General features: G+C 47.4%; 1 protein-coding gene across 1 annotated transcript in view; it reads right to left on the bottom strand.

Moving 5' to 3' along the window:
• ABCA4 (ATP binding cassette subfamily A member 4) overlaps positions 1-23,467 on the bottom strand; it is a 167,772-nt gene that overhangs the window by 108,338 nt on the left and 35,967 nt on the right. The window contains exons 6-8 of the mRNA XM_040231916.1: positions 23,131-23,270; positions 16,820-16,947; positions 12,150-12,347 (exon numbers count right to left, since the gene is read on the bottom strand). Of these exons, the coding sequence (XP_040087850.1) occupies positions 12,150-12,347; positions 16,820-16,947; positions 23,131-23,270 (466 nt within the window). The remainder of the gene's footprint in view (positions 1-12,149; positions 12,348-16,819; positions 16,948-23,130; positions 23,271-23,467) is intronic.

Here is a 23,467-nt window from a genome sequence, read left to right as displayed (position 1 = left end):
AGAGATCGCTTCAAGAAAATTAGAGATACCAAGGGAACATTTCATGCAAAGATGGGCTCAATAAAGGACAGAAATGGTAGGGACCTAACAGAAGCAGAAGATATTAAGAAGACGTGGCAAGAATACACAGAAGGACTGTACAGAAAAGATCTTCATGACCCAGATAATCATGATGGTGTGATCACTCACCTAGAGTCAGACATCCTGGAATGTGAAGTCAAGTGGGCCTTAGAAAGCATCACTACGAACAAAGCTAGTGGAGGATGATGGAATTCCAGTTGAGCTGTTTCAAATCCTGAAAGATGATGCTGTGAAAGTGCTGCACTCAATATGCCAGCAAATTTGGAAGACTCAGCAGTGGCCACAGGACTGGAAAAGGTCCGTTTTCATTCCAATCCCTAAGAAAGGCAATGCCAAAGAATGCTCAAACTACCACACAATTGCACTCATCTCACATGCTAGTAAAGTAATGCTCAAAATTCTCCAAGCCAGGCTTCAGTAATACATGAACCGAGAATATCCTGATGTTCAAGCTGGTTTTAGAAAAGGCAGAGGAACCAGAGATCAAATTGCCAACATCTGCTGGATCATGGGAAAAGGAAGAGAGTTCCAGAAAAAGATCTACTTCTGCTTTATTGACTATGCCAAAGTCTTTGACAGTGTAGATCACAATAAACTGGAAAATTCTGAGAGAGATGGGAATACCAGACCACCTGACCTGCCTCTTGAGAAACCTATATGCAGGTCAGGAAGCAACAGTTAGAACTGGACATGGAACAACAGACTGGTTCCAAATAGGGAAAGGAGTCTGTCAAGGCTGTATATTGTCACCCTGCTTCTTTAACTTAATGCAGAGTACATCATGAGAAATGCTGGGCTGGAAGAAACACAAGCTGGAATCAAGAATGCCAGGAGAAATATCAATAACCTCAGATATGCAGATGACACCACCCTATGGCAGAAAGTGAAGAGGAACTAAAAAGCCTCTTGATGAAAGTGAAAGAGAAGAGTGAAAAAGTTGGCTTAAAGCTCAACATTCAGAAAACTAAGATTATGGCATCTGGTTCCATCACTTCATGCGAAATAGACAGGGAAACCGTGGAAACAGTGTTAGACTTTATTTTGGGGGGCTCCAAAATCACTGCAGATGGTGACTGCAGCCATGAAATTAAAAGACACTCCTTGGAAGGAAAGTTATGACCAACCTAGATAGCATATTCAAAAGCAGACATTACTTTGCCAACAGAGGTCCGTCTAGTCAAGGCTATGGTTTTTCAAGTGGTCATGTATGGTTGTGAGAGTTGGACTGTGAGGAAAGCTGAGCGCCAAAGAATTGATGCTTTTGAACTGTAGTGTTGGAGAAGACTCTTGAGAGTCCCTTGGACTACAAGGAGATCAACCAGTCCATTCTAAAGGAGATCAGTCCTGGGTGTTCATTGGAAGGACTGATGTTGAAGCTGAAACTCCAATACTTTGGCCACCTCATGTGAAGAGCTGACTCATTTGAAAAGACCCTGATGCTGGGAAAGATTAAGGACAGGAGGAGAAGGGGACAACAGAGGATAAGATGGCTGGATGGCAACACTGACTCGATGGACAGGAGTTTTGGCGGACTCCGGGGGTTGGTGATGGACAGGGAGGCCTGGCCTGCTGCAATTCATGGGGTTGCAAAGAGTCGGACACGACTGAGCGACTGAACTGAACTGAGCTCATTTAATGAATGATCTGGTACAGTGCCTAAGCAATCACTGCAAATACTTACTATTGTTTGTAAAGAGGAAGACTCTGAGCTATAAACCCATTTTTTAAATTTAGAATTTCGTGAATATTAAACTTAACCATTAAGTTGAAAAATATTACCTTTCTTAAGGATTCAATTTAATGCTTATTAACTTTCATTCTAAAGCTTTTTCTTTGTATTTTGAAGCCATAATTTTTATTTTAGTAAAAGGTGAAAGATTTATGTGATCTGAAGAGAAACCGGAGTGTGATTCATTTTTTATTTTTAGATCTCAAGCATTTTTGTAGGCCTCTGCAAACGCTGTTGCCCTTAGTTGCTAGGTTATCATTTTAGGGCCTAATAAAACAGCCTACCCACTCCATCTCATCGCATCCTCACCCTACTGGCCAGAGTCAGCTCATGTAAAACCACCTCATATTCTCCAGAAACCTTTCTTCCCCTCCGCCATCATGCTCTTCTTGCCCTCTTTCCCCTGGGTTAATGTACCCCACCTAATTGCTCCTAAGTCCTCTGTCCATTTATCACTTTTACATTGGTTTGCTATTTTTTAAAAGTCATCTCTCTTTCTGTTGTTGTTTTAGTTGCTAAGTCACGTCTGACTTTTTTGTGACCCTGTGGACTGTAGCCCATCAGGCTCCTCTGTCCATGGGAATTCTCAGGCAAGAACACTGGAGAGGGTTGGAGATCCAGGGGATCTTCCTGACCCAGAGGTTGAACCTGCGTCTCCAACATTGGCAGGTGGATACTTTATCACTGAGCCACCTGGGAAGCCCCTCTGTCTTTCTACTATACTGTAAATTCATTAAGCATAGGAATACACTTTTTAAAATATGTATCTTCAGAGTATGGTACATAGTAAATGTGCAATAAATGTGTAGTGTATTACTTAATGAGGAAATAAACACAATCTAGTGGATAAGAGACAGAGTCTATTGTGATTTTAAGTTCCATGAGAGATGTTTTCACAGGATACAACGGTGACTTACAGAAAGGGTGTGGTTGGCTCTCCCTAGGGATGGGGGAAGCTAACAGTTGGTTACGCTTTGAAAGAAGACAAGGTGATGATCATGAGACTGAAGGCAGTGTTTATGGACAGAACAGGAGGGCCAGGAATTCCAGGTGGAGGAGGAATGTAAGGTGAGATGGCAAGAGAGACTAGAGGGCCAGCCAGTAAGAATGAGACCAGAAATTTGGGGAAGGGGGACAGGAGGAACAACTGCTGGAGGTACGTTTTTGTGTTTGGTTCACATTTTCCTTTTCAGTCTTGTCTGTTATATAGAGTGAAGTAAATCAGAAAGAGAAAAACAAATATTTTATATTAGGACATATATATGAGGAATCTAAGAAAACGGTACACTATTTTCTGGGCTGGAATAGAGACACAAATGTAGAGACTAGATGTGTGGACATGGAGGGGGTGGTATGGTGTGGATGAACTGAGAGATTGGGACTGACATATATACACTGCCATGTGTAAAATGGCTAGTGGGACCCTGCCAAATAGCAGAGGGAACTCAGCTCGCTGCTCCATGATGACCTACATGGGTATAGGGTAGGAGGGAGGCTCAAGAGAGAGGGAATAGATGTGTGAATATAGCTGATTCATGTTGTTGTACAGCAGAAACTGACAATATTATAAAGCAACTATATCCCATTAAAAAATAATTTAATAATATTCATTATGTTAATATAAATATTTACTGAGTTCCAGTTGTGTCCCTGGTACCACAGCTGCAATGCCTTTCCTAACTCTTTCCAGTGGAGATGGTAAATAATGAGGATCTTGTACTCGAACCTTTGTTTTAGATACCACCTACATCTCAGAATAGCGCTCCCCCATCCCGTCTCCCCAGGGAACACTTCATATGTATCTGGTCACCAATTGTCTGATTGATGTTGCCATAAATTATAAAATAACTTTCCCAGGCTCCCTCCCCCAGTATCTATTCAAATTTGCATGGATTGTTCCTGCCAAAAGAACCGGAAGGGACTGTAAATTTATTTGAATGGAAATGTGAAAACATTTCTGGAAAAAAAGGTCACAGACAAAAATGGCAAGTATCATCATCTCTCTCTCTTACACACACACACACACACACACACCACTGTTTCCTATGCCAAATAAATTCTCTCAATTTCCCAAACAACAAGTAACCCTTCTATGTCATGCATAGAACTCAGCACTCAAGTTGAACTCAACCCAAGTTCAAGACCTGATTAGATCTCATAAGGAAGATTGGGTATACAAATAGGGCTATAGAAAAGTAGGTCTCTATCATCTTCCATCAGCTATGGGAGATCTGAGGGGTTCCTGGGCCTTGGTCCAGAACTTGAAAAATGGATACAAGGTCCTACACAGTAGCCAAGAAAATTTTGGTTACATGAGGTCTCTGGGTTCTCAAGGGACGAGGTACATGCCTGTCCTTTGGGAATGTGTAATATTTTTTCTTGAGGCAGAATAAAGCATATTCCCTACTAACGGAGAAGGCAATGGCAACCCACTCCAGTACTCTTGCCTGGAAAATCCCATGGACGGAGGAGCCTGGTAGGCTGCAGTCCATGGCGTCTCGAAGAGTTGGACAAGACTGAGTGACTTCACTTTCACTTTCATGCACTGGAGAAGGAAATGGCAACCCACTCCAGTGTTCATGCCTGGAGAATCCCAGGGACGGGGGAGCCTGATGGGCTGCCGTCTATGGGGTCGCACACAGTCGGACACAACTGAAGCGACTTAGCAGCAGCAGCTACTAAAAAAGTCTCATTTGAGCAATTCTTGCTGACACTTTGGATCCAACAGGTTAATCAAACAGATGCCACGCTGTCACAACAATAAAGTCATGTTTTATGAGTTGAAATTTTTGTTTTACTTTCTCTGATTCAAAGAAGGCCAACTGGAAAACAGTATTGATTTCTAGGTTGAGGATCTAACACAAGGGTGAATAGGTAGCCTTGGGTTAAGTGTCTTTACAAGGATAACGTGGCCTCTGGGAACTGGTGGAGGGCTCTGGAGTAAGGGATGAACTGCTGTCTTTAAAGCACCCAGACAGAGGCGAAAAGCAGAAGAAGCGGTAGACAGACAGTGAGGGGCCCACTGTGTTTAATTGTGGGCCGCTACAGGAAATCCAGATTTATCCAGGAGGGAAGTTGTTACTAGGCAACTGGAGGAATGTAGATTTGAAGCATGTTTGTTGCAACCTGACAGTTGTGAAGCATCAGAAGAAAAGAGAGGAAACCAGCTTCAGTGGTGAGGAGGCAACCAGGAGGGGACACCCTGAGTACCAGGAAATGCGTCATGAGTAGAGAATTCAGACTAAATCACTCAGAGCAGTGGGGAAATGCCACACTGTCTCTACTGGGAGAGGTCACAGAGACAAGCTGTCTCCCAGAACTGGGGAGGAGGGGCAGAGTCTGAATGAGAGGGTGGGCTCTTGAACAGACAAGTAATGGGCCTCTCTGTGGCTCAACAGAAACTGGGCCTTTTTCTTTCCGCGGTGACTTCAGTTCTGTTTTCAGTACTTGTGGCTGATGAATGCAAAACTGAGTTTGGAATCTAGGGGCAGCCAAGAGACTACCCCTTGAAATAGGGACTGAGGGTCTGGGGGTCTGGGGAGGAAGAATGTCCCACCTAAGTGTTTGAGGAGGTCACTTCTGGGAGTGGAGCGATGAGGCAGGCCCCCACAAAGCAGCTACATTCTTATTTTCGTAAGAGCAAAAATGCTTTTTGTTTCAAAGTGCTTTTCTACCTCTAATGTAAACTTCAGCACTGAATCCTATGAGATCCATGGAATAGGTTTTGCTGTCTCAATTTTACACATGGGGAGGCTGAGTTCTTTGCAAATGACAGCAAGGAAGGGGCCAGTGCAGAGCTGGGACCAGGCCCCTGACCACCGGGAGATCTTGTGCGCCCCAGCAGGCTGTCGGCCTTCTGGTCCTTTCTCTCTCTCTGGGGTCCTGTGCTCAGGGGAGAAGCTGATTACTTCATAAGGAGAATTAAGGAAGAATCTGTGGCTGTATTTCAAATCTTTTGGAAAGAATATACACGAATGGTAAGCAGGAAAGAAATTTTAATGCAAAAGCTCTTAACTTTGGGTCTGACTCCAGAGGCTTCAAGCGTCCCCACCTGCTGTGTGTCTGTGTGAACTCACATTTCTGTAGGGAAAAGGCTTAGAGCTGTTGTCACGTTCTCAAAGGCAGTCCTAATCTATAAAAAGATTAAGAACTACTGTTCTGGAGAGATAAGAAAACTCAGAGGCAGAAACCCTTCTTTAAACCAGTTTACCTTGGAGAAAACCGGATGCCTAACATGTTGCTGCTCTACCTACAGCTACTGAATAAAGGCCAGAACCCCAGGACACTTTATCCTAAGAGCAGTCTTTGCAGGGGACTGTTTGTGTCCTAAGTGACTTTAGTTTTGACCTCTCAGTCTTTTTTTCCTTTTTAAATTAATAAAACTACAACTCATCTGGTAAGAAAATAAGCCCCGGCCTACTAGTGCCTGGAGCCGAAAAGAAACCATTGCAGGCCAATCAAACCCATAATCCTAATATACATTTAACATACGTTAATGTCACTCTCTCTTCCATTTCATTTCTTTTTTTATCAAAATCAGCTTGCCAAAATTTTGAATTATAATAGACACATAATTTTGTAGCTATAGAAAGAACAAATACTAACGCTGTAAATCAGCTGTATTTACTTACTGTGGCTAAATAATTTTCAAAAAACTAAAAAATCTATTCCTAACTTGATTTTCTTTTCGCTCAGCCTGCTGTACTTCCCTCCACATTGCTGACACCGAGCACCACCTCTTTCTCTTCCTTCTCCCTAGACACCCTGAAAAAATGGGAGAATGTTGACAGCCCAAAGATTCAAAGATGGGAGGAGAGAGATCATGAAGTGAAGTCACTAATGGGAGAAACCATTGCAAAATCCTGGAGACATGGGGCTTTTCCAGAGAATTTTGAGGAGGCAACGTCACCCGAAAACTGAAATGCATAGTTGAAATTTAACAAACTGCAACGAATGATCCAAGAGAGCAGAAACCATGGCCAGCTCACACTGAGCAGGGGCAGTCCACCCACACTTATTCCCAGTGATTCAGGAATTTAGGGCGCAGAGCCAAGAACAAAGCAGAACATTGAAAAGAGCATGTAGCAAGCACCCCCAAGATTGGCCTTTCTCCTGTGGAACTCAATGTTCAGCCACCCCATAGTCACAAAGACACAGGGAAAATGAAGTCAGAAAACTAAAAACGTGACAGAGTAGTAGCTGAGGGTAAGGAAAGAAAGCTGAATCATGTCACACTGGAAACGACTGCAAAGGGGAAAACCACGGGCCAAAATGCCGGGGAGGCCAATTTCCTCCATCAGTGTCCATTGAGAAGGGGGAAGGGAGGGAAACGCAGATTTCCCAGCAGCGTGGCAGGTCTTGGCACCCGCCTCGGTTCCCCTGCCGAACTTCCACAAATAAACATGCGGAGCCGAAGGGACAGATTTGCTTCTCAGCAAGATTTCAAAGCTGTGCACCAGGAGTCAGGGAGAAAACAGGAAGGATCGAAGAGGGAGGAGGAGGGGGAGGGAGACACACGCCTTGGGCCAGATCAGATGGGAAACAGCCCAACCCCTGACCCGAAACTGACACACCGATTTTTACGAGGTGCAAGACGTTTCAGGTAGCCTCGGCAGTCTCAGTACCTCGGCCCAGGTCTGAGCTGCTGGTTTCAACCTGGGGGCGTTAGGTCTGAAAAGGCCACACAGGTGAAGGCAAGCTCTTTCAAACCATCTCAACCCAGGTGAAAGCAAGAGGGGCTAATTCTTCTTGGAGTAAATCCAGTCAGCTGGCTGCTGTTTTTTTTCCCAGTTTGCCTAGGGTACTGGGCACCGAGAAAGAGAGAGAGAGAGAGAGAGAGAGAGAGAGAGAGAGTGTGTGTGTGTGTACAGGAGCGTACATCTGGGGATGGGTGGGGTGGAGGAAGGCGTGGGTACTGCACTTGGATTATTTGAGGATGACAACACTCACTTCTGATCTCCAAGGGGCTGAGGAAAAACACAGCTGGCCCCAGTTGGTGCTGAGTCCCCAGCCCCCCTCTCCTAGTTCTCTTGGCTCTACGGCCAGGTTGGAGGTTAAACTTCCACCCACATGCCCAGGTCCTGACACAACAGGGGTAGGTGTCATGCAGTGGCTTAGTGAGTTGGCCCCTCTCTCTTTATTAGTGAGCACCAATTTGGCACTTACTGAAAGCTTATTTATATACTGATATACATGTGCCTGAAAAACAGCCCAGGAGAACGGAAGACACAGCATTCCCCACACAGGACCTAAGCTTGGCTGCTAGCCAGCCAGCTGCAACAACAGCCTTGTCCCAGGGAGGCCTCTGCCCCTGCCTCAGAGCAGCTGTGCCTGGCCCGTGCCCCTCTGAGAGGGTTGGAGGGTCTGCCCTGAGCTTTTCTGTGCCTGTTTCATCACTGGTTTTCTAAAAACATTGATAAGGTGGGTATAGGAGCAAAAGCCCCATCTTACTGCAAATAATTCCTTATAGGTTTCCTTCTTCATGTTCATGTTAATCACTCAGTCATGTCTAATTCTGCAACCCTATGGACTGTAGCCTATCAGGCTCCTCTGTCCATGGGATTCTCCAGGTAAGCATACTGGAATGGGTTGCCATTCCTTTCTCTAGGAGATCTTCCTGACCCAGGGATCGAAGCTGTGTCTGCCTGCAATACAGACAGATTCTTTACCGTCTGAGCCACGTAGGTTTCCTTCTTTGTAGTTTTGAAAAGATGTTTAGTTACTTGGTCCATTTGTCCGCTGGAAAAGCATATTTCAAGGTCACCACCTAGGGTGTTTGTCCTCTTTGCTTGGACCCATGTGTCCTGTCTTGGTCAGGTCTTACCCCACAGAGACAAGCAGGAGCAAGAGGATGGAAGGTAGGGCAACCCTATCTGCAGGGTTAGCCCATCTCCTGCCAGGGCTTTCTCCTCTTGGCAGTCTCTGGGTCAACAGCAGGGAAGATGCTTCTGCACGGCACCCTGGTCTTAGGGGTGAAAAGTGAAAGTGCTCTGAGGCCTTCGGGGCATTTGGGTACTGTTATTGTTATGCTTGGGCTTCCCTCATAGCTTGGTTGGTAAAGAATCTGCCTGCAATTCAGGAGACCCCGGTTCCATCCCTGGGTCTGAAAGATCCCCTGGAGAAGGAAATGGCTACCCACTCCAGTATGCTTGCCTGGAAGATCCCATGAACAGAGTAGCCCGGTGGGCTACAGTCCATGGGTTGCAGAGTCAGACATGACTGAGCGACTAGCACTCATTCACATGCTTGGTCTACAGAAATTAAGTCTGTAAATCAAACTCCTATGTTGTAGGTCCACAACTCTCAACCCTGGCTGGAATGAGAATGTCTGGGAAGCTTTTAAAAATGCTAAAAGAGAGCTTCCCTAGGGGCTCAGTGGTAAAGAATCTGCTGGCCAAATGCACAAGACACGTGTTCAATCCCTGATCCAGAAAGATCCCACACGCTGCAGAACAACTAAACCTGTGTGCACGTCCACTGAGCCTGTGCCCTAGATCCTGGGCGCCTCTACCACTGAACCCACTGAAGCCTGCGCTCCCTAGAGCCTGTGCTCCGAAACAGAAGAAGTCGTCACAGCAAGAAGCCTCTGCACTGCTACTAAAGTAGTCGCGCGCTCCACAACCAGAGAAAGCCCACACAGCAATGGAGACCCAGCACACCAAAAATAAAAAACGTAAATTACTTTTTAAAAATGCTAAAAGCAGTTGAATCAAACTCAATCAGATGTGGGGAGAGGTGGTATTCGTAACTTTTAAAAGCTCCGCAGGTAACTCAGTATGCAACCAAGCTGGAAACCATTGTTTCCAGCTTGTTCCTAAGCCTCAGTGCTGTGACATGGCCTGTTTGTCTGTCTCAGGATAGCTGGGAATTCAGTAAGGGTGTGAAGACCATGGCTGGGCCCTTGGCCTCAGTGCCTGGTCCAATTCAGGTTTGAGTGCATGGAAACGTGTACCTGGGTGGTGGGCAAGCACCCAGGGTCCATCTCAGGGAGGTGAGAGTGACTGACCAAAATTCTCTGGTTTCTGAACGCTGACATTTGCCAGAGCTGCATATAAGGACAGAAGAAAAAGCATGCTGGTCTTTCCTATATGATAAATAAACATCTGAAGTCTAAGTGATGGGTCCAGACCCTAATGAAGCTTTGTGCCCAGGTCACCCTTTGTCCTACTATATCCAGGCTGTCTGTCCTCGTGTCCCAAAGGTACATTTGCTATAAAGGTGCTTCAAAGAGAGACACACACCCCTACCCCTTTCCTAGTGCCCAGAGGATTGCATATCCCAGGCACTCAGGGAACCTCCCACAGCTCTTCAAATACAAACCTACAAATGCAGGCGCTGGTCTCCCATGGTGCTGTCCAGAATAAGGACCTTCATCACCTACTCACTCTCCTGTCTGAGTCTGAAAACAAACTGAGAACTGTCTAAAATTGGGTTCCTCGAGGCACTTTGGACAGAGAAGTTAGAAATGCATGACTTTTTATTCTCCTGGCAGAGACCTTCTCTGGGGCCCTTGACTCTCAGTATTGGTGGCATCCAGAGATATGACCCCTTTACCCACTCTGGATCCCCAGTGAACTGGGAAAATTATGGAGTGACATGTCAAGGAAAAGTCACACTGAAAGGGGTGAAATGTGAACCTTGCCATCAACTGTGGGGTCTTGTTTTACTTTGTTTTTAAAGGCCTTCACCTTGCTTTTAAAGACAAGCCTAGGAAAAATTTTCTCCTTGAGAGAGCAAATTTTAAAAAAAAAGAAAAAAAGCAAAGCAAAAATCCACAGTACTTCGCTTGTGGTCCAGTGGCTAAGAATCTGCCTGCCAATGCAGGGGACACAGGTCTGATCCCTGGTCTGGGAAGATCCCACGTGCCATGGGACAACTAAGTCTATATGCCACAGCTACTGAAGGCTATGTGCCCCAGAGCCTGTGTTCTGAGACAAGAGAAGCTACTGCAATGAGAAGCCACAGACCACAACTGGAGAGTAGGCCCCGCTCGCCGCAACTAGAGAAAGTTCACGAGTAGCAACAACGACCCAGTGCAGCCAAAATAAATAAACAAACAACTCTTTTAAAAGTATACTAAGAAGCAGATTTTTTTTTTTTAAAGACAAAACACAAATTCCTCCGCCAAGTTCTCAGTTGACTGGCACTCCCTGAAATATAGTTCCAGATATTAAAATGTAGGCAAAAGAGAAAACACAATTCAATGCTAAAAAATTCTAATTCTGAGTGTTTCTTGAAGCATGACCTACAAAGACCTCTATCAGAATCACCTATGTTAACAGCAGATTCTGGCCTGGCCCAGGTTTCCTGAATCAACCCTCTGGGAGTAGGAATTTAGAGCTTGCATCTTTTACCAGCTTCCCTGATGATTTTAGAACAAATGCTTGAAGCCTCCTATCCCTCTCATCGTGTGTGTGCGTGTGTGTGTGCGTGTGTGTATATGTGTGTGTGTGTGTGTGTGTGTGTGTGTGAGTCACTCAGTCATGTCCGACTCTTTGAGACCCCATGGACTGTAGTGCACCAGGCTCCTCTGTCCTTGGAATTCTCTATGCAAGAATATTGGAGTGAGTTGCCATTTCCTTCTCCAGGGGATCTTCCTGACCCAGGTATTGAACCTGGGTCTCCTGCATTGCAGGCAGATTCTTTACCATCTGACAGCCACTGGGGAGGCCCCTTCGAGCAAAAGAAGAGATACAATCGAATCCCAAGACTATATAGGATGTCGTTCTGAGCATAGTGTTGTGCTAGATCAGGCATGCCAAAATTCTGCAAATTTTCTATGACATTTTCTCTGTTTTCTACCCATAAACAGTAAGCTCTGAGGTCAAAAGCAGACCCAGAGAAGGGAGTGTAAAGCTCTCATTCACTGACATTTATTAAATGTTTTGCACATATTTTTAATGTATCTTTTCTACTATTCTTCAAAGTATTATATTTGTCTTACAGATGAGTGATAGGGCCAAGAAAGGTTAACCATCATGTCTATGATGACCTAGCCAGGAAGCCAATCCAGGGGTCCCCCCAGGCCTCCTCCCTTCCACACTGCCGGTGGTGGCGAAGAGGGCTGGTCCCACATTTAGGGTAGACCTAGACCTGCCACAACACAAATCTAATGGTGAACCAAGTGGTGACTGCTGGATGTCTGGGCCATGTTCTGGAAATACTGTCAGCTGGTTTGGGGGCCTTTGGAGCCTGTCTTGTCTTGAACAAGAATTGTCTTGAACACCAAGTTTATGCCTTCCCTGACTGTTCATTCGTGAGTCCCCAGTGGCCTGTTACCAGGCCGTACTGCCTCCAGAAATTACCTCCCAGGGGGCGAGCAGCTGAACGCCTCCCTTACCACGCGGAAGAGCTTGAAGAAGTCCACGTTGGCGTACAGGGTGTCTTCCATCCACTGCAGAGTGCCCTGAGAGAGGGGGCACAAGCTGCCACGCACTGTCGGGGCTGCACGGCGCTGAGGGAAGATCAGGAAACGCTCCAGGAGGGCCTCGCTGCAGGCGATGTCCTTCAGCATCAGGTCTGGGACGCCACGAGCAAACTGCAGAAAGGAAAAGCAACACCAGAAACCTCCCTGTGTAGAAGAATACTGGCCCCCCGGTGATGTCCATGCCCTAACCCACAGACCCTGTGAATATGTTATGTGGCATGGTGAGGGGTATTAAAGATTGCAGATGAAATTAAGGTTGCTATTCATCTGACTTTAAAATAAGGAGATGATTTTGGATTATCTGGGTGAGCCCAATGTAATCACAAGAGTACTTTAAATGTGCAAGAGAATAGCAGAATAAACAATGTCATGATAATTTGATGTGGGGAAGACTGGACAGGCCACTACTAGCCATGAAGATGAAGGGAGGTCACCAGCTGAGGAATGTAGACAGTCTCTAGAAGCTAGAAAAGGCAAGAAAATGAACTGTCCTCTAGACCGCCCAGTAAGGAGCGCAGCCCTGCTGGCACCTTGACTTTCAGAATATGATCTCTGGAACCATAAAATAATAAACATGTGTTGTTTTAAGCCACTAAGTTTGTTGTAATTTGTTACAGCAGCCACAGAAAATGCAAACACTCTCAAGCCTCATTTTAACAGAGAGACTTCACAACATGAGCCATTCCTTCTTAGCACATGATGCTAAGGTACCATCAGGATCTACGGCATGAAGCTGAGGTGAGTGAGTAGCTAGAATGCATTTGGAGTGATGGTGAATGACCACCTCTCCCCCTTTCTGTCTCACCAGATTTACATATAAAAATACTGGATGCCCAGTTAAATTTGAATTTCAGGTAAACAATGAGTAATTTTTGGTACAAGTATGTCCCAAATGGAGTCCAAATAGAACATCGTTATGCTGAAAAAATTATTTATTATTTATTTAAAATTCAAATTTAACTAGGCACCCTGTATTTTATCCAATGATGTTAACCCCTGGAGCACCCACATCAGAAACCTCCCGTGGGCAGTGACTCTCAAAGCACAAGCTCCCTGATGGCCTCCAGAGGCAAAGGAGGCCTCAGCCCTGGCCAGGGACCCTTATCCACCCAGCACAGTTACTGGCCTCCTGGAGTTCTGGACTCCCAGTGGACAAAAGCATTAAATACCATGAACAGAACAGGCTCATGGACTTCCTTGGCCTCCACAGTCCCATGAGTTCTACACAGGGGAGGGAATTAATTAACTCATTTTGTCCAAACTTCTAGTATCTCAGAGGAGACAAGTGAGGCTGAAGGGGTTAGGTGACTTAATACGGTTATACAACAGGCTGGAGGAAAGCTGGGATACCATATGAGTGTCACTCATTCAATGCTCATTCACTGTGTTCCCATTCTGTTACCAGGGAGGCAGAGAGAATGAGATAAATTTTCTGCCCTCCAAAAAGCTCATGGGCTAGCTGGAAATGCAGGCATTTAAACAGCAGTAAGTGCTAGACTTAATGTAGTGAAACCAGAGCACAGAAGAGGGAGCATTAAGAATCGCTAGTAAAAGTAGCTGGTATTTATTAAGTGTTTACTATGTGCCAGGCATTAAGTGCTTTATAGATATTAAGTCTTTTAACCTCCCACAACCACTGTATATGGTAGGAAATTTTATTGTCTCCATTTTACACATGAGGAAATAGAGTGATTAATTAACTTGCAGTTAACTGTGTGACCTTGCTGAGATTTGAACCCAGAGATTTTGCTTAGCCATTTTGAACAACTTTTGCTCTTAATTCTCTTGTCAAGTAGGGCAGGGGGAGGGGTGGGACAAAGAAGGTAGGGTTTATGAACCATTTGATTGAGGAAGTAACATTTGAGCTGGGCCTTGAAGAAAGTTCAGGAGTTTCCTGGGCTGTGGGTAAGGGGTGTGGTGAGGGATAAGCAGAGAACTGTGCTATTTCAGTCATCTAATAATTCTCTAGATGGGCGAGGAGGGTGATGCTATTCCCTTCGGAGCTATGCTCAGATACTAGGCAGAGGGATAGCCAGTCTTGACAGTCAAGAACAAAATCCCATGTATGATGATGATCAATTAGAGAGCGGCACACCCTATGTGATCAGTTAAGGTAATTAAAATTAAACGGCATTTAAAATTCACTTCCTCACTTGTACTAGACTCATCTCACATGCCCACCAGCCAGACATGGCTATGGTTACTCTATAGATGGCACAGAGAGAACTTTGCCAGCATGGAGGAAAGTTCCAGGGGACAGTTCTGTCCAGGAGTTACAGAGCTGGTTGGAGATGGAGAAAGAGGTCAGGAGGAAGGCTCACAGGTCCCTGGGGCTGAGAAGCAGCGTGGGTAGGAGGCATGGAGGGAGCTGGGTCCACATGACTGGCCTCTGGAGTGCAGGAGCTGAGCTCCTTCCTAAGCTCAGGGAAGCCTCAGCTAATCAGAGCCTGCAACACTCAACACAGGCACACCCCAGCGGCCCTGTCTCCTCCCCACATGAAAGGCTGTTGCCCTGATGCTAGTGACACGGCAGCTAAAGACCTAAATGTCACAGAGGTGAGGAACTGGAAAGAAATTTCCCCTAAATTCCTGCCCTTATCTCCATCTCCCTTGTTTTACCGACTGGAAGTCATCACAGGCATTTCCAGGACTTGAGCTTTATGAGCTGAAGAGAAAGCAAAGGGGAAAGTGAGCAATCCATGCTGCCTGACATTGGGTTGGAGCGGGAGAGGGAGCCAAGCAGGGCTGGGCAGCCAGCCAGGCCTGACCCCCGGGCCTACCCAGGCGTGCACTGGGGTCGCGCCTGGGTACTGCCCTCGCTCCAAGTGCCCCGATGTGCTGTGTCAGGGCTGAACCTTATTTCCCCTTGTCTAGTTTCCATGAAAACCTCAGAGACTGAGAAGCCAGCAAGGCAGGTGTGGGTTTCTTCACTGTTGTACTAGGAACCAGCTTGAAAAGCCCATCCAACAGAACCAACCTCAACCAGGCAGGTGGTGAGTCCCCTCCTCTCTCTGGGCTCAGACGGCACCCTGTGCAGACCTTTGCCTCAGGACTGACACAGGCCCTGAAATTTCTCTGTTTACATCTCCGTCTTCCCTGGAGTCCCTAGTGGCTCAGAGGTGAAGAATCTGCCTGCCAGTGCAGGAGATACAGGTTTGATCCCTGGAGGAGGAAATGGCAACCCACTCTTCTTAACTGGGAAATCCCTTGGACGGAGGAGGCTGGTGGGCTACAGTCATGGGGTCAGGATGAGTCACACACGACTTAGTGACTAAACAACAATTCCTCCGGAGTCTAGAGGAGGTGCTGTCCTGGCCAGGAGAGGTAGGCAGGATGTCTGTGCTAAGGCCCAGGCTTATCATGCATTCTCACTGTGTTTATCACACTAGGAACCCACACACCCAGGATGCTGGGCCAGGAGCCCATGAAGCCCTAAATTAGAGCCATGCTTCTCACCCCTGAGCTGTTAGAACCACCCAGAGGGTTTGTTAAAGTGGAGAGTGCTGGTCAGTCTGGGGTGAGGCCTGTGAATTTACTCCCAGTCCTTGCTGATGCTCCTGGTCTGGGGACCTTGAGAACCAATGAAAGGGCCCAGGACTAGGAATGAGAAGACCCCGATTCCACTCCAGCTCCGGCAATTCCAGCTCTATAGCTGGGCACCAGTCTCTCGGCCACCAGGCATGTCAAGTTTCTCATCTGTTTGACCCATCTTGGGATTAGTGTGAGGAGTTCAGGTGCTCAGAGAGGTGGAAGGCTTACTTTAGTGGTAAAAATGCTCTGAACAAATACAGGAGATTATGAAAACAGATGACGCAGGTTTAGCGGAGTTACAAGCAGTTTGCCTGGCATTGCGGAGGAACGGCCCAGGAAAGCAGAGGTCTGCTCTATGTGCAGCTGTTATCAGGCTCCATGACCCTGAAGGTCACCTCAGCACACTTGATCCTGGCTTTGCCTGTTTCTCAGCTGGCACTCTCCTCTCACAGGCATTTGCACCGGGCCTACTGTTCAGTAAGATCTGCTTAGATAGCATCTCCTCAGGAAGGCCTTCTCTGATGATTACATTGAAAACTGCCCCCCCCCCCGCCCCCGTCCCTTCCTAACTCAGACCCTGCTGGACCTTCCTCACGACCTGGGAATGCACGTAGGTGCCCTCGGCTTACGTGGTCATCGCCTGTTGTCCCCACTGGAATGTGAGCTCCCGGAGTCAGGGGTTTCCTCGCATTGTTCCCACTGCATTCTGGTACCTAAAACGTCTCTATGTATTTGACGACTACATGAATAAACCTCAGTTTCCTCAACAATAAAGGGAGTTGGACCCACGTGATCTCTTAGGTTCCTTCCAGTCTTAAAGCCCTGAGGTGTTTCAAGTGCTGCCAGCTTCTATGCCACGTCAGAATCCCATCATGGGGACTGTATCATCTCGCTGAACCCGAGGCGTTCTCCTGAGCATGTGGCGCGAATCTGAATGCTTCTGAATGTGAAAGCAAGCAAGAAAAAAGAAACTCAAGGTCTCCCTTGCCTTTCTCAGGCTCAGTGCCTGCCCCTCCCCTCCAGGGACCACTGGACCAATGACATCCACCTACCTGCTCTGGACGGACTTGGGAGTTGACCAGAAGGTAGACGACTGAGTCAGACAGACCAATGTTCTTCACGAGAAACAGTGTCAGTGTTTCCTCATCTTTTAGGACATCCCGAATTCGTATTCCTCTTCCTGCATACGAAAGAGAAAAAGAACAGGGTGTTGAAGGAAAAATGGGTCAAATAAGGGGAAATATCTAGAAGTGATTTCTAACTTGACTCTCAGAGGAAGGCTCTGTTTGGGGGCTCCATGGGAGCACCTAAGGGTCAGGCCTGTCATCAACAGAGACACAGCATTTACTGCTGGAGCAGATAGGCAAAATTTGTGAGAAGGCACACAAGCTGGAAAAACCTAGGTTGCGGTGGAGGTGGTGGTGGTCATCAGATCCTTTTCAGAGTTGGTGTTGGGCAATGGGGTGGGGAGAGGAGTAGTTTTGTCCTCCTGGGAATATATGGCAATGTCTGGAGACATTTTTAGTTGTTACAACTTGGAAAATACTGGTGGGTAAGTACTAGTGGATGCCACTAAACATCCCACAATGCACAGAAGAACCCTGCTTCCCTGACCAAACAAAGAACTATCCAGTTCAAACAGTCAATAGTGCTAAGGCTGAGAAACCCTTCAGTTCAGTTCAGTCACTCAGTCATGTCCAGTCTTTGCGACCCCATGAATCACAGCACGCCAGGCCTCCCTGTCCATCACCAACTCCCGGAGTTCACTCAAACTCATGCCCATTGAGTCGGTGATGCCATCCAACCATCCCATCCTCTGTCGTCCCCTTCTCCTCCCACCTTCAGTCTTTCCCAGCATCAGGGTCTTTTCAAATGAGTCAGCTCTCCGCATCAGGTGGCCAAAGTATTGGAGTTTCAGCTTCAGCATCAGTCCTTCCAATGAATATTCAGGACTGATTTCAAACCCTAGATACGTGGAAATGGAGGAGACACGTGCTCTGTCCACAGTGCCATTGTCAAGGGGTAGACGACCCTTCCTGGTGTTTCTCTCACATTAACTATGGCTCTAAGCTCAGGGTATGGACTTGGACTAAGAGTGATGGGGCTGTCTGGGGCAGGAAAATCTTCAAGTGGGGAAAGGGGAGGGTCTATTGCCTGGGCTTGCAGTTTCACGCCCTGATCAGCCCAGTCACATTCTTTCCACTCCACTCAAACCCACTAGAAGCAGAAATTTCTTTATAAGGAGGCATAAAGGATTCCTAACCATTACAGTGACCTTGGGGCAAGTGATTGGCCCTCTCTGGGTCTGCATTTTCCACATATGCCTCTTAGGATTGTTGTGGGGGTGACTTGGAATAAAGAATGTAAAGTACTTAGCTCCCAACTAAAAAAAGAAAAATGCTTGTCCTGATTGCATTAATATTATTCTTACCCTTTCTAGGGAATTCCCAGTCACCTTCTCTGCCTGCTTCCAGGGCCAACCTTCAGTCTCAAGCTGGCCACTGCTCCAGTTCTGGAGGCACCAGCCAGAGAAGATGGCAGAGGGTCCAGATATTTATGAAATCATTTCAACATGCAGTTCATTTCAGTTCCAGTTGCTCAGTTGTGTCAGACTCAAGTATTTGGGTTGCATGAAAATGCTTATCTCTACATCCTATCTTTGCCAGAAGCCTGGTTGACTGCTTATCTCTTAGTTCTTCTTTAATCATCAAATGTCCCTGCACCTTCCAGGTTCTCATACTACAGTGCCCTATCTGCTCTCTCCCCAAATCCTCCCTTCCCCAGGCAGCCAAGAGGGCTTGTTCCCTGAGTGCTTGACAGCCACCCTTCATGTTCAGGTTGTGACTTTTTTTGTATATGCTGCCTCTACATTGATGTTCTGCTAATTTCCTCTTGAAAGGGGATGGGCCAGCCACAGGCCTGCCCGTGCAGCTGGGGCCAGCTTTGGGGAACCAACCCCGAAGTTCTATCACACAGACACCTCCCTCACCACCATGGAGCACCCTGGACAGTTGTACCACCAGGGAATCCAGTGTCACCCAAAGCCTTAAGGAGGACCTGACTACAGTAGTCCCTTTATCTTCAGTGGATACATTCCAAGACCCCCCAGTGGGTGCAGATAGTACCAGACCCTACACATACATACCTATGAGGAAGTTTAATTTATAAACTAGGCAGAGTAAGAGAATATCCAAATTGCCAGCATCATTGGTCTTGCACTTTGGGGCCATTATTAAATCAAATAAGGCTTACTTGCACATAAACACTGTGATACTCTGATAGTCAATCTGAAAAGCCAGGGAGTGACTAATGGGCAGGATACCTGGATAAAGGGATGGTTTCCATCCCAGGCAGGTAAGTGCAAGAGTTCATCATGCTACTCAGAAAGGCGCACAGTTTAAAACTTATGAGTTACTTACTTCTGGAATTTTCCACTTATACTTTCAGACTGGATGACCACAGGTAGCTGAAACCATGGACTGGGTGCACTACCCCAGGAGAGAGGAGTGGTTCTGAGAGGGGCTGCTCTATTTTTTTCTTGCTTTCTTTTCTTTTCAATAACTTATCTTCCAAACCCAGCTTCCTTTTTTTTTTTCTTCCCCTGGGGCTCCAGTTTGGTTGTTCATCTCCAAATCATTTCTTTGTATACAGCATCATACTATATCCTCTGACCTCCAGCAACACAACTCCCAATACACACACACACAGACTCTTGAGAGTAGAGAGCTACAGATACTGCTTTTATCATACTCCCCATCATACCTAGCTGGGCACAGAGATGTAAGCCCTCCAAATCATCTCTACGTGACACCCAGCACTAGAGCCTGACATGGAATCAGGGCTTTGGTGAATGTCTGTGGAGTAATAGGAGACACCCAGTAAATAACTGTTGTCTTGACCTGAGAGTCAGGACCCTATCTGACTATTGAACTCTTCGTTATTCTTTAACTCCCTCGCCGGACCTTACATACAAACATCTACAAACATCTCGCTTGGGAAAAGGGACAAACAAGGGGAGCTGGGAGCAACTTTGCCCTGGCCCAGACGCCCCCCCCCAGGTGCCTGGGCTGCCGTGGCCCCGGGGACAAGGCGCATGAAGGAGCGTGCTGGCTCAGCACACCGGAGGAAGGGTGGGGGCCACCCCGTAGGGAGACGCGGGGCCAGAATGGGAGCAGGCAGCAGGGCTCCCGAGGGAGAAATGCGAACTGGGGGGCCCTGAGGAAAAGAAAATAAATGTAGCTTAAAATGTTGTTCTTCTTGTTCTCTTCCCTGGGAAGATTAGAGGCTGGGGGAAGGGGCTGCTGAGGCCCATGGAGCTCAGGAGGCTGGGATGGGGGTGGGGAGACCAGGGAAATGCGTGCGTGAGGCTCGGAGGAGGGCAGTGTTTAAAGATGACTGAGAGACTGCAGAGCTTGCTCGGGGTGAGAGGGGAGGGGGCTTCACGGCTAGTTGTTTTTTTTTTTTTACCATTAATCCTCCTCTGTGGAGAATGCAGCACTACAGGTTTGCCAGGAAAGGAAAATGCCCTAGGTCACTGCTGGCATACTTTCCCAGATGACTGGGGAACTGACAGGCAAAAGCACACACCAGTGACAGGCGCCCATTTCGCATTCAGAGGCTTAACCCTCCACTGCAGCCTGGGGCTGAGGATTCAGTGCTCACAGCCAGCAAGGTCCTGGGAGCCCAGGGACAGACTGAAACCATCTTCACTACTGACTGTGGCCTTGGGTGCTCGGCCAGAAATTCCTTCAGACACCCTGTCCTTTTCGTTGGGGATGGTCTGCTTTCCCCTCGCATGGCCACCAAGGACAGGGGTTCTGCAGAGTCTGTGTTCTCAGCCCTCACATTCCTTCGGACAGTCTCAGCTGGCCTCCTCTAACGCTGTTTTCCCAGACCCCCCGAAGCCAGTCTCATGAAGGGAATGTTCCCCCACAGCCCGAAGGCTGACACAAGAAGCACCTGTATGCCAATTCAAAACTAGCATTGTGTTGGCTTGTAAGCAGTGATTTTGGTCCTCATATACAGGCTTGAAAGGCCACAAGAGACACTGTGGTTTGAAACAGCTTCCTCTTTGCTTCCTTCCAGCCAGACCATCTGACAATGAGAAAACACAGTGAAACGTGCACTGGGTGAACAGGGTAGATGGTCATTCCAGGCGCTGGGCAAGCCCGTGTTCTCATCTGCTGTTTAACCTTGGGAAAAACTGCTGCCTTGTTGGTGCTTCTCCCCCTTATTTCCCTCATATTAAAATGCCAACTGTGCCCAGACCCTGCAAGGCCCTGCGGTTCTTTCAACCCTTACTCTTAGTAAACTCCTGAGCGGCAAAGAAGGCTGTGTTTGTAATCTAGTTTTACGATATAACGTGTATGCATTACTGATTTCGGAAGCAGTAGAATGTAATGAAGGAATCTTAACCGTCATCTGATCAGACTCCTGTGCTTCATTGCTCCAATCGGGAGAGAAGGGAGAAGGTGGCCCAGTGGGAGGAGGATTGGGTTCTCTTTGGACCGACTCACCTATGCTCTTTGGCCCCTTGCTTCCCTCCAGCAGCCCCACAGGGTGTGGTCATGGGCCTTCCACTTCTGCCCAGGGATCCCTCGGGGGAGGGCACTGGTCTAATGATTCTCTGTCACCAGGGACCAGCACACTGCCTGGCTTGCATGAGTGAGGAGCCCTGGGCGACTGTTTCGTACCATTCTCCCTAGGCAGAAGCTGTCCTATTCAGCCCCTCCTGTCTTCTTGGACATCACCTTCCTCACCCTTGTCATCCTACAAGGTCATCCTCATAGTTAATCTCCATTCAAAGAGCTGACATTTCCCAGCAGCCACAAACCACTTCCTTTACAGCCTCTGAGCCCATCCCTGAATGAACTTCCCCACCCTGGCAGCCTTTTCTCCACCCCCACAACCGCACTGACCCCTGGGGTCCTGGCCAGCCTGCTGCCTTCCAGCTGTTCATTTACCCCTGAAAAGGGGGTGTGGTTCACCTGGTGCCCAGGCTGTTTCCATAGCCAGTAACTCCAACCACCTACAGAGGAGCCTATGGCGGACGCAAAAACCGCACGGCATCCACTTGTGCTCTGAAAAGAGATGTCGGAGGGTTTCTGGGTTTGGCTTTTGCTTGTTTCTAGTTCTTCCCCTGGAGAGGGGGACATGGGAGAGGGAGCTCCTTCCCCCTCCATCCTCAAGCTTCTGGATTCCAGGGGGCTCTCCCACCCCCGCAACCTCTGTGTCCATCCAGCCTGCTTTCCTTTGCCTTCCCATCACCTAACCTTTGCCTCTGCTCCACTTCAACCTCCACTGCCGCACCTGGGGGCTTGTTCTCATCTGTCCTGCATGCCTTTGAAATCCTGAATCCACATATTTCACATTCTGACCACAGCTGTCAATCTTTCTATCCTGCTGTTTTCTCAGTCTGTAACCAGCGTCATGGAACACTCTGAGGCCTCCATTCTTTTGCCTCTCCATTTCCCTTGGGCATTTCCAGTCCTGGCTTCTCTTTCATCCATATGCAGCCTAGACCCTATCTGTGTAGTCCAATCACTGCCCTCAACCCCCTGGCCTCCTGGACCTTCCCTGGCACCTCCCTACCAGCCCTACCAGCCCCCAATCCTGCTTCCCCCAACTTTGCACCTGCTCTGCCTCAGGGCCTGGGACGCTGAATATTACCAGAATAAAGAGAAGGACTATACATATTTGTGTCGTGATAAACACATGCTCTGGGCTTCCGGTGGCTCTGTGGTAAAGAATCCACCCGCTAATACAGGAAATGTGGGTTTGATCCCTGGGTAGGGAATATCCCCTGGAGAAGGAAATGGCAACCTACTCCAGTGTTCTTGCCTGGGAAATCCCATGGACAGAGGAGCCTGGTGGGCTACAGTCTATGGGGTCACAAAGAGTCAGACATGACTTAGCGACTGAACAACAGAAATAACAACATCAAACATGTGCACCGATCTTCCTGGCTCTTTACTGCTACTTGGCATTGCTTCTACACAGTCCTGGGTAGCTCACTCTCTAGGACTCTGTGAATGTGGTCCACATCTTTTTCAGGCTCCATGAACTCTTTCCCCTTCACCTGGCCTCAGACTTTCAAGAGCACATCTCTTTCCACATTCTCCTACCTCTTGACTTACCTGGGATGAGAACTTTCTTGACCTCCTTCCTAACTTCCCACCTTCAGGCCTGGTAGAAAGAGGAGTTCTCACCAAGGTAAGCCTCCTCCTGTCTCTAGATCCCTTCCTACACCCTCTGGTATCTTTTCCAACCAAATCTTCTAACTCCTCTCTGTATCTTCAGTTTGTCTGGTGGAGGAGGCAAATGAGAAGCAAGTGATACTTAAGAACACTGAAGCCCACCTTACCTGCAATCCTCTCGGGGTGCATTCGGAGGGTGTTCATGAGCTGGGACAAGGTGCAGAGTTCTTTCCAAACCTGACCAAGGTGCTGGCTCTCTGGTGCATCCATGAGGAGTTCTTGAAAATCTCTATACACCCTTGCCAAGCTGTAAGAATGAGCCTCATCATTAAAGACATAGCTGTCATTTTCATCATCATTATAACACGTTGTATAATTTTTTAAGATACCACCTGCTTGACCTCGCTGCATATACCTACATTATATATCCTCTCAATATTGCCAAGACAAAAGGAGATATTTTTACTTCCTTATACATATAAGATAACAGGGGCTCTGAGCAAT

Source organism: Oryx dammah, unplaced genomic scaffold (genome assembly GCF_014754425.2).
Source record: "Oryx dammah isolate SB20612 unplaced genomic scaffold, SCBI_Odam_1.1 HiC_scaffold_28, whole genome shotgun sequence".
Lineage (NCBI taxonomy): Eukaryota > Metazoa > Chordata > Mammalia > Artiodactyla > Bovidae > Oryx > Oryx dammah.
Note: the sequence above shows the minus strand (reverse complement) of the source record. Positions and strands in the feature narration are given on the sequence as shown.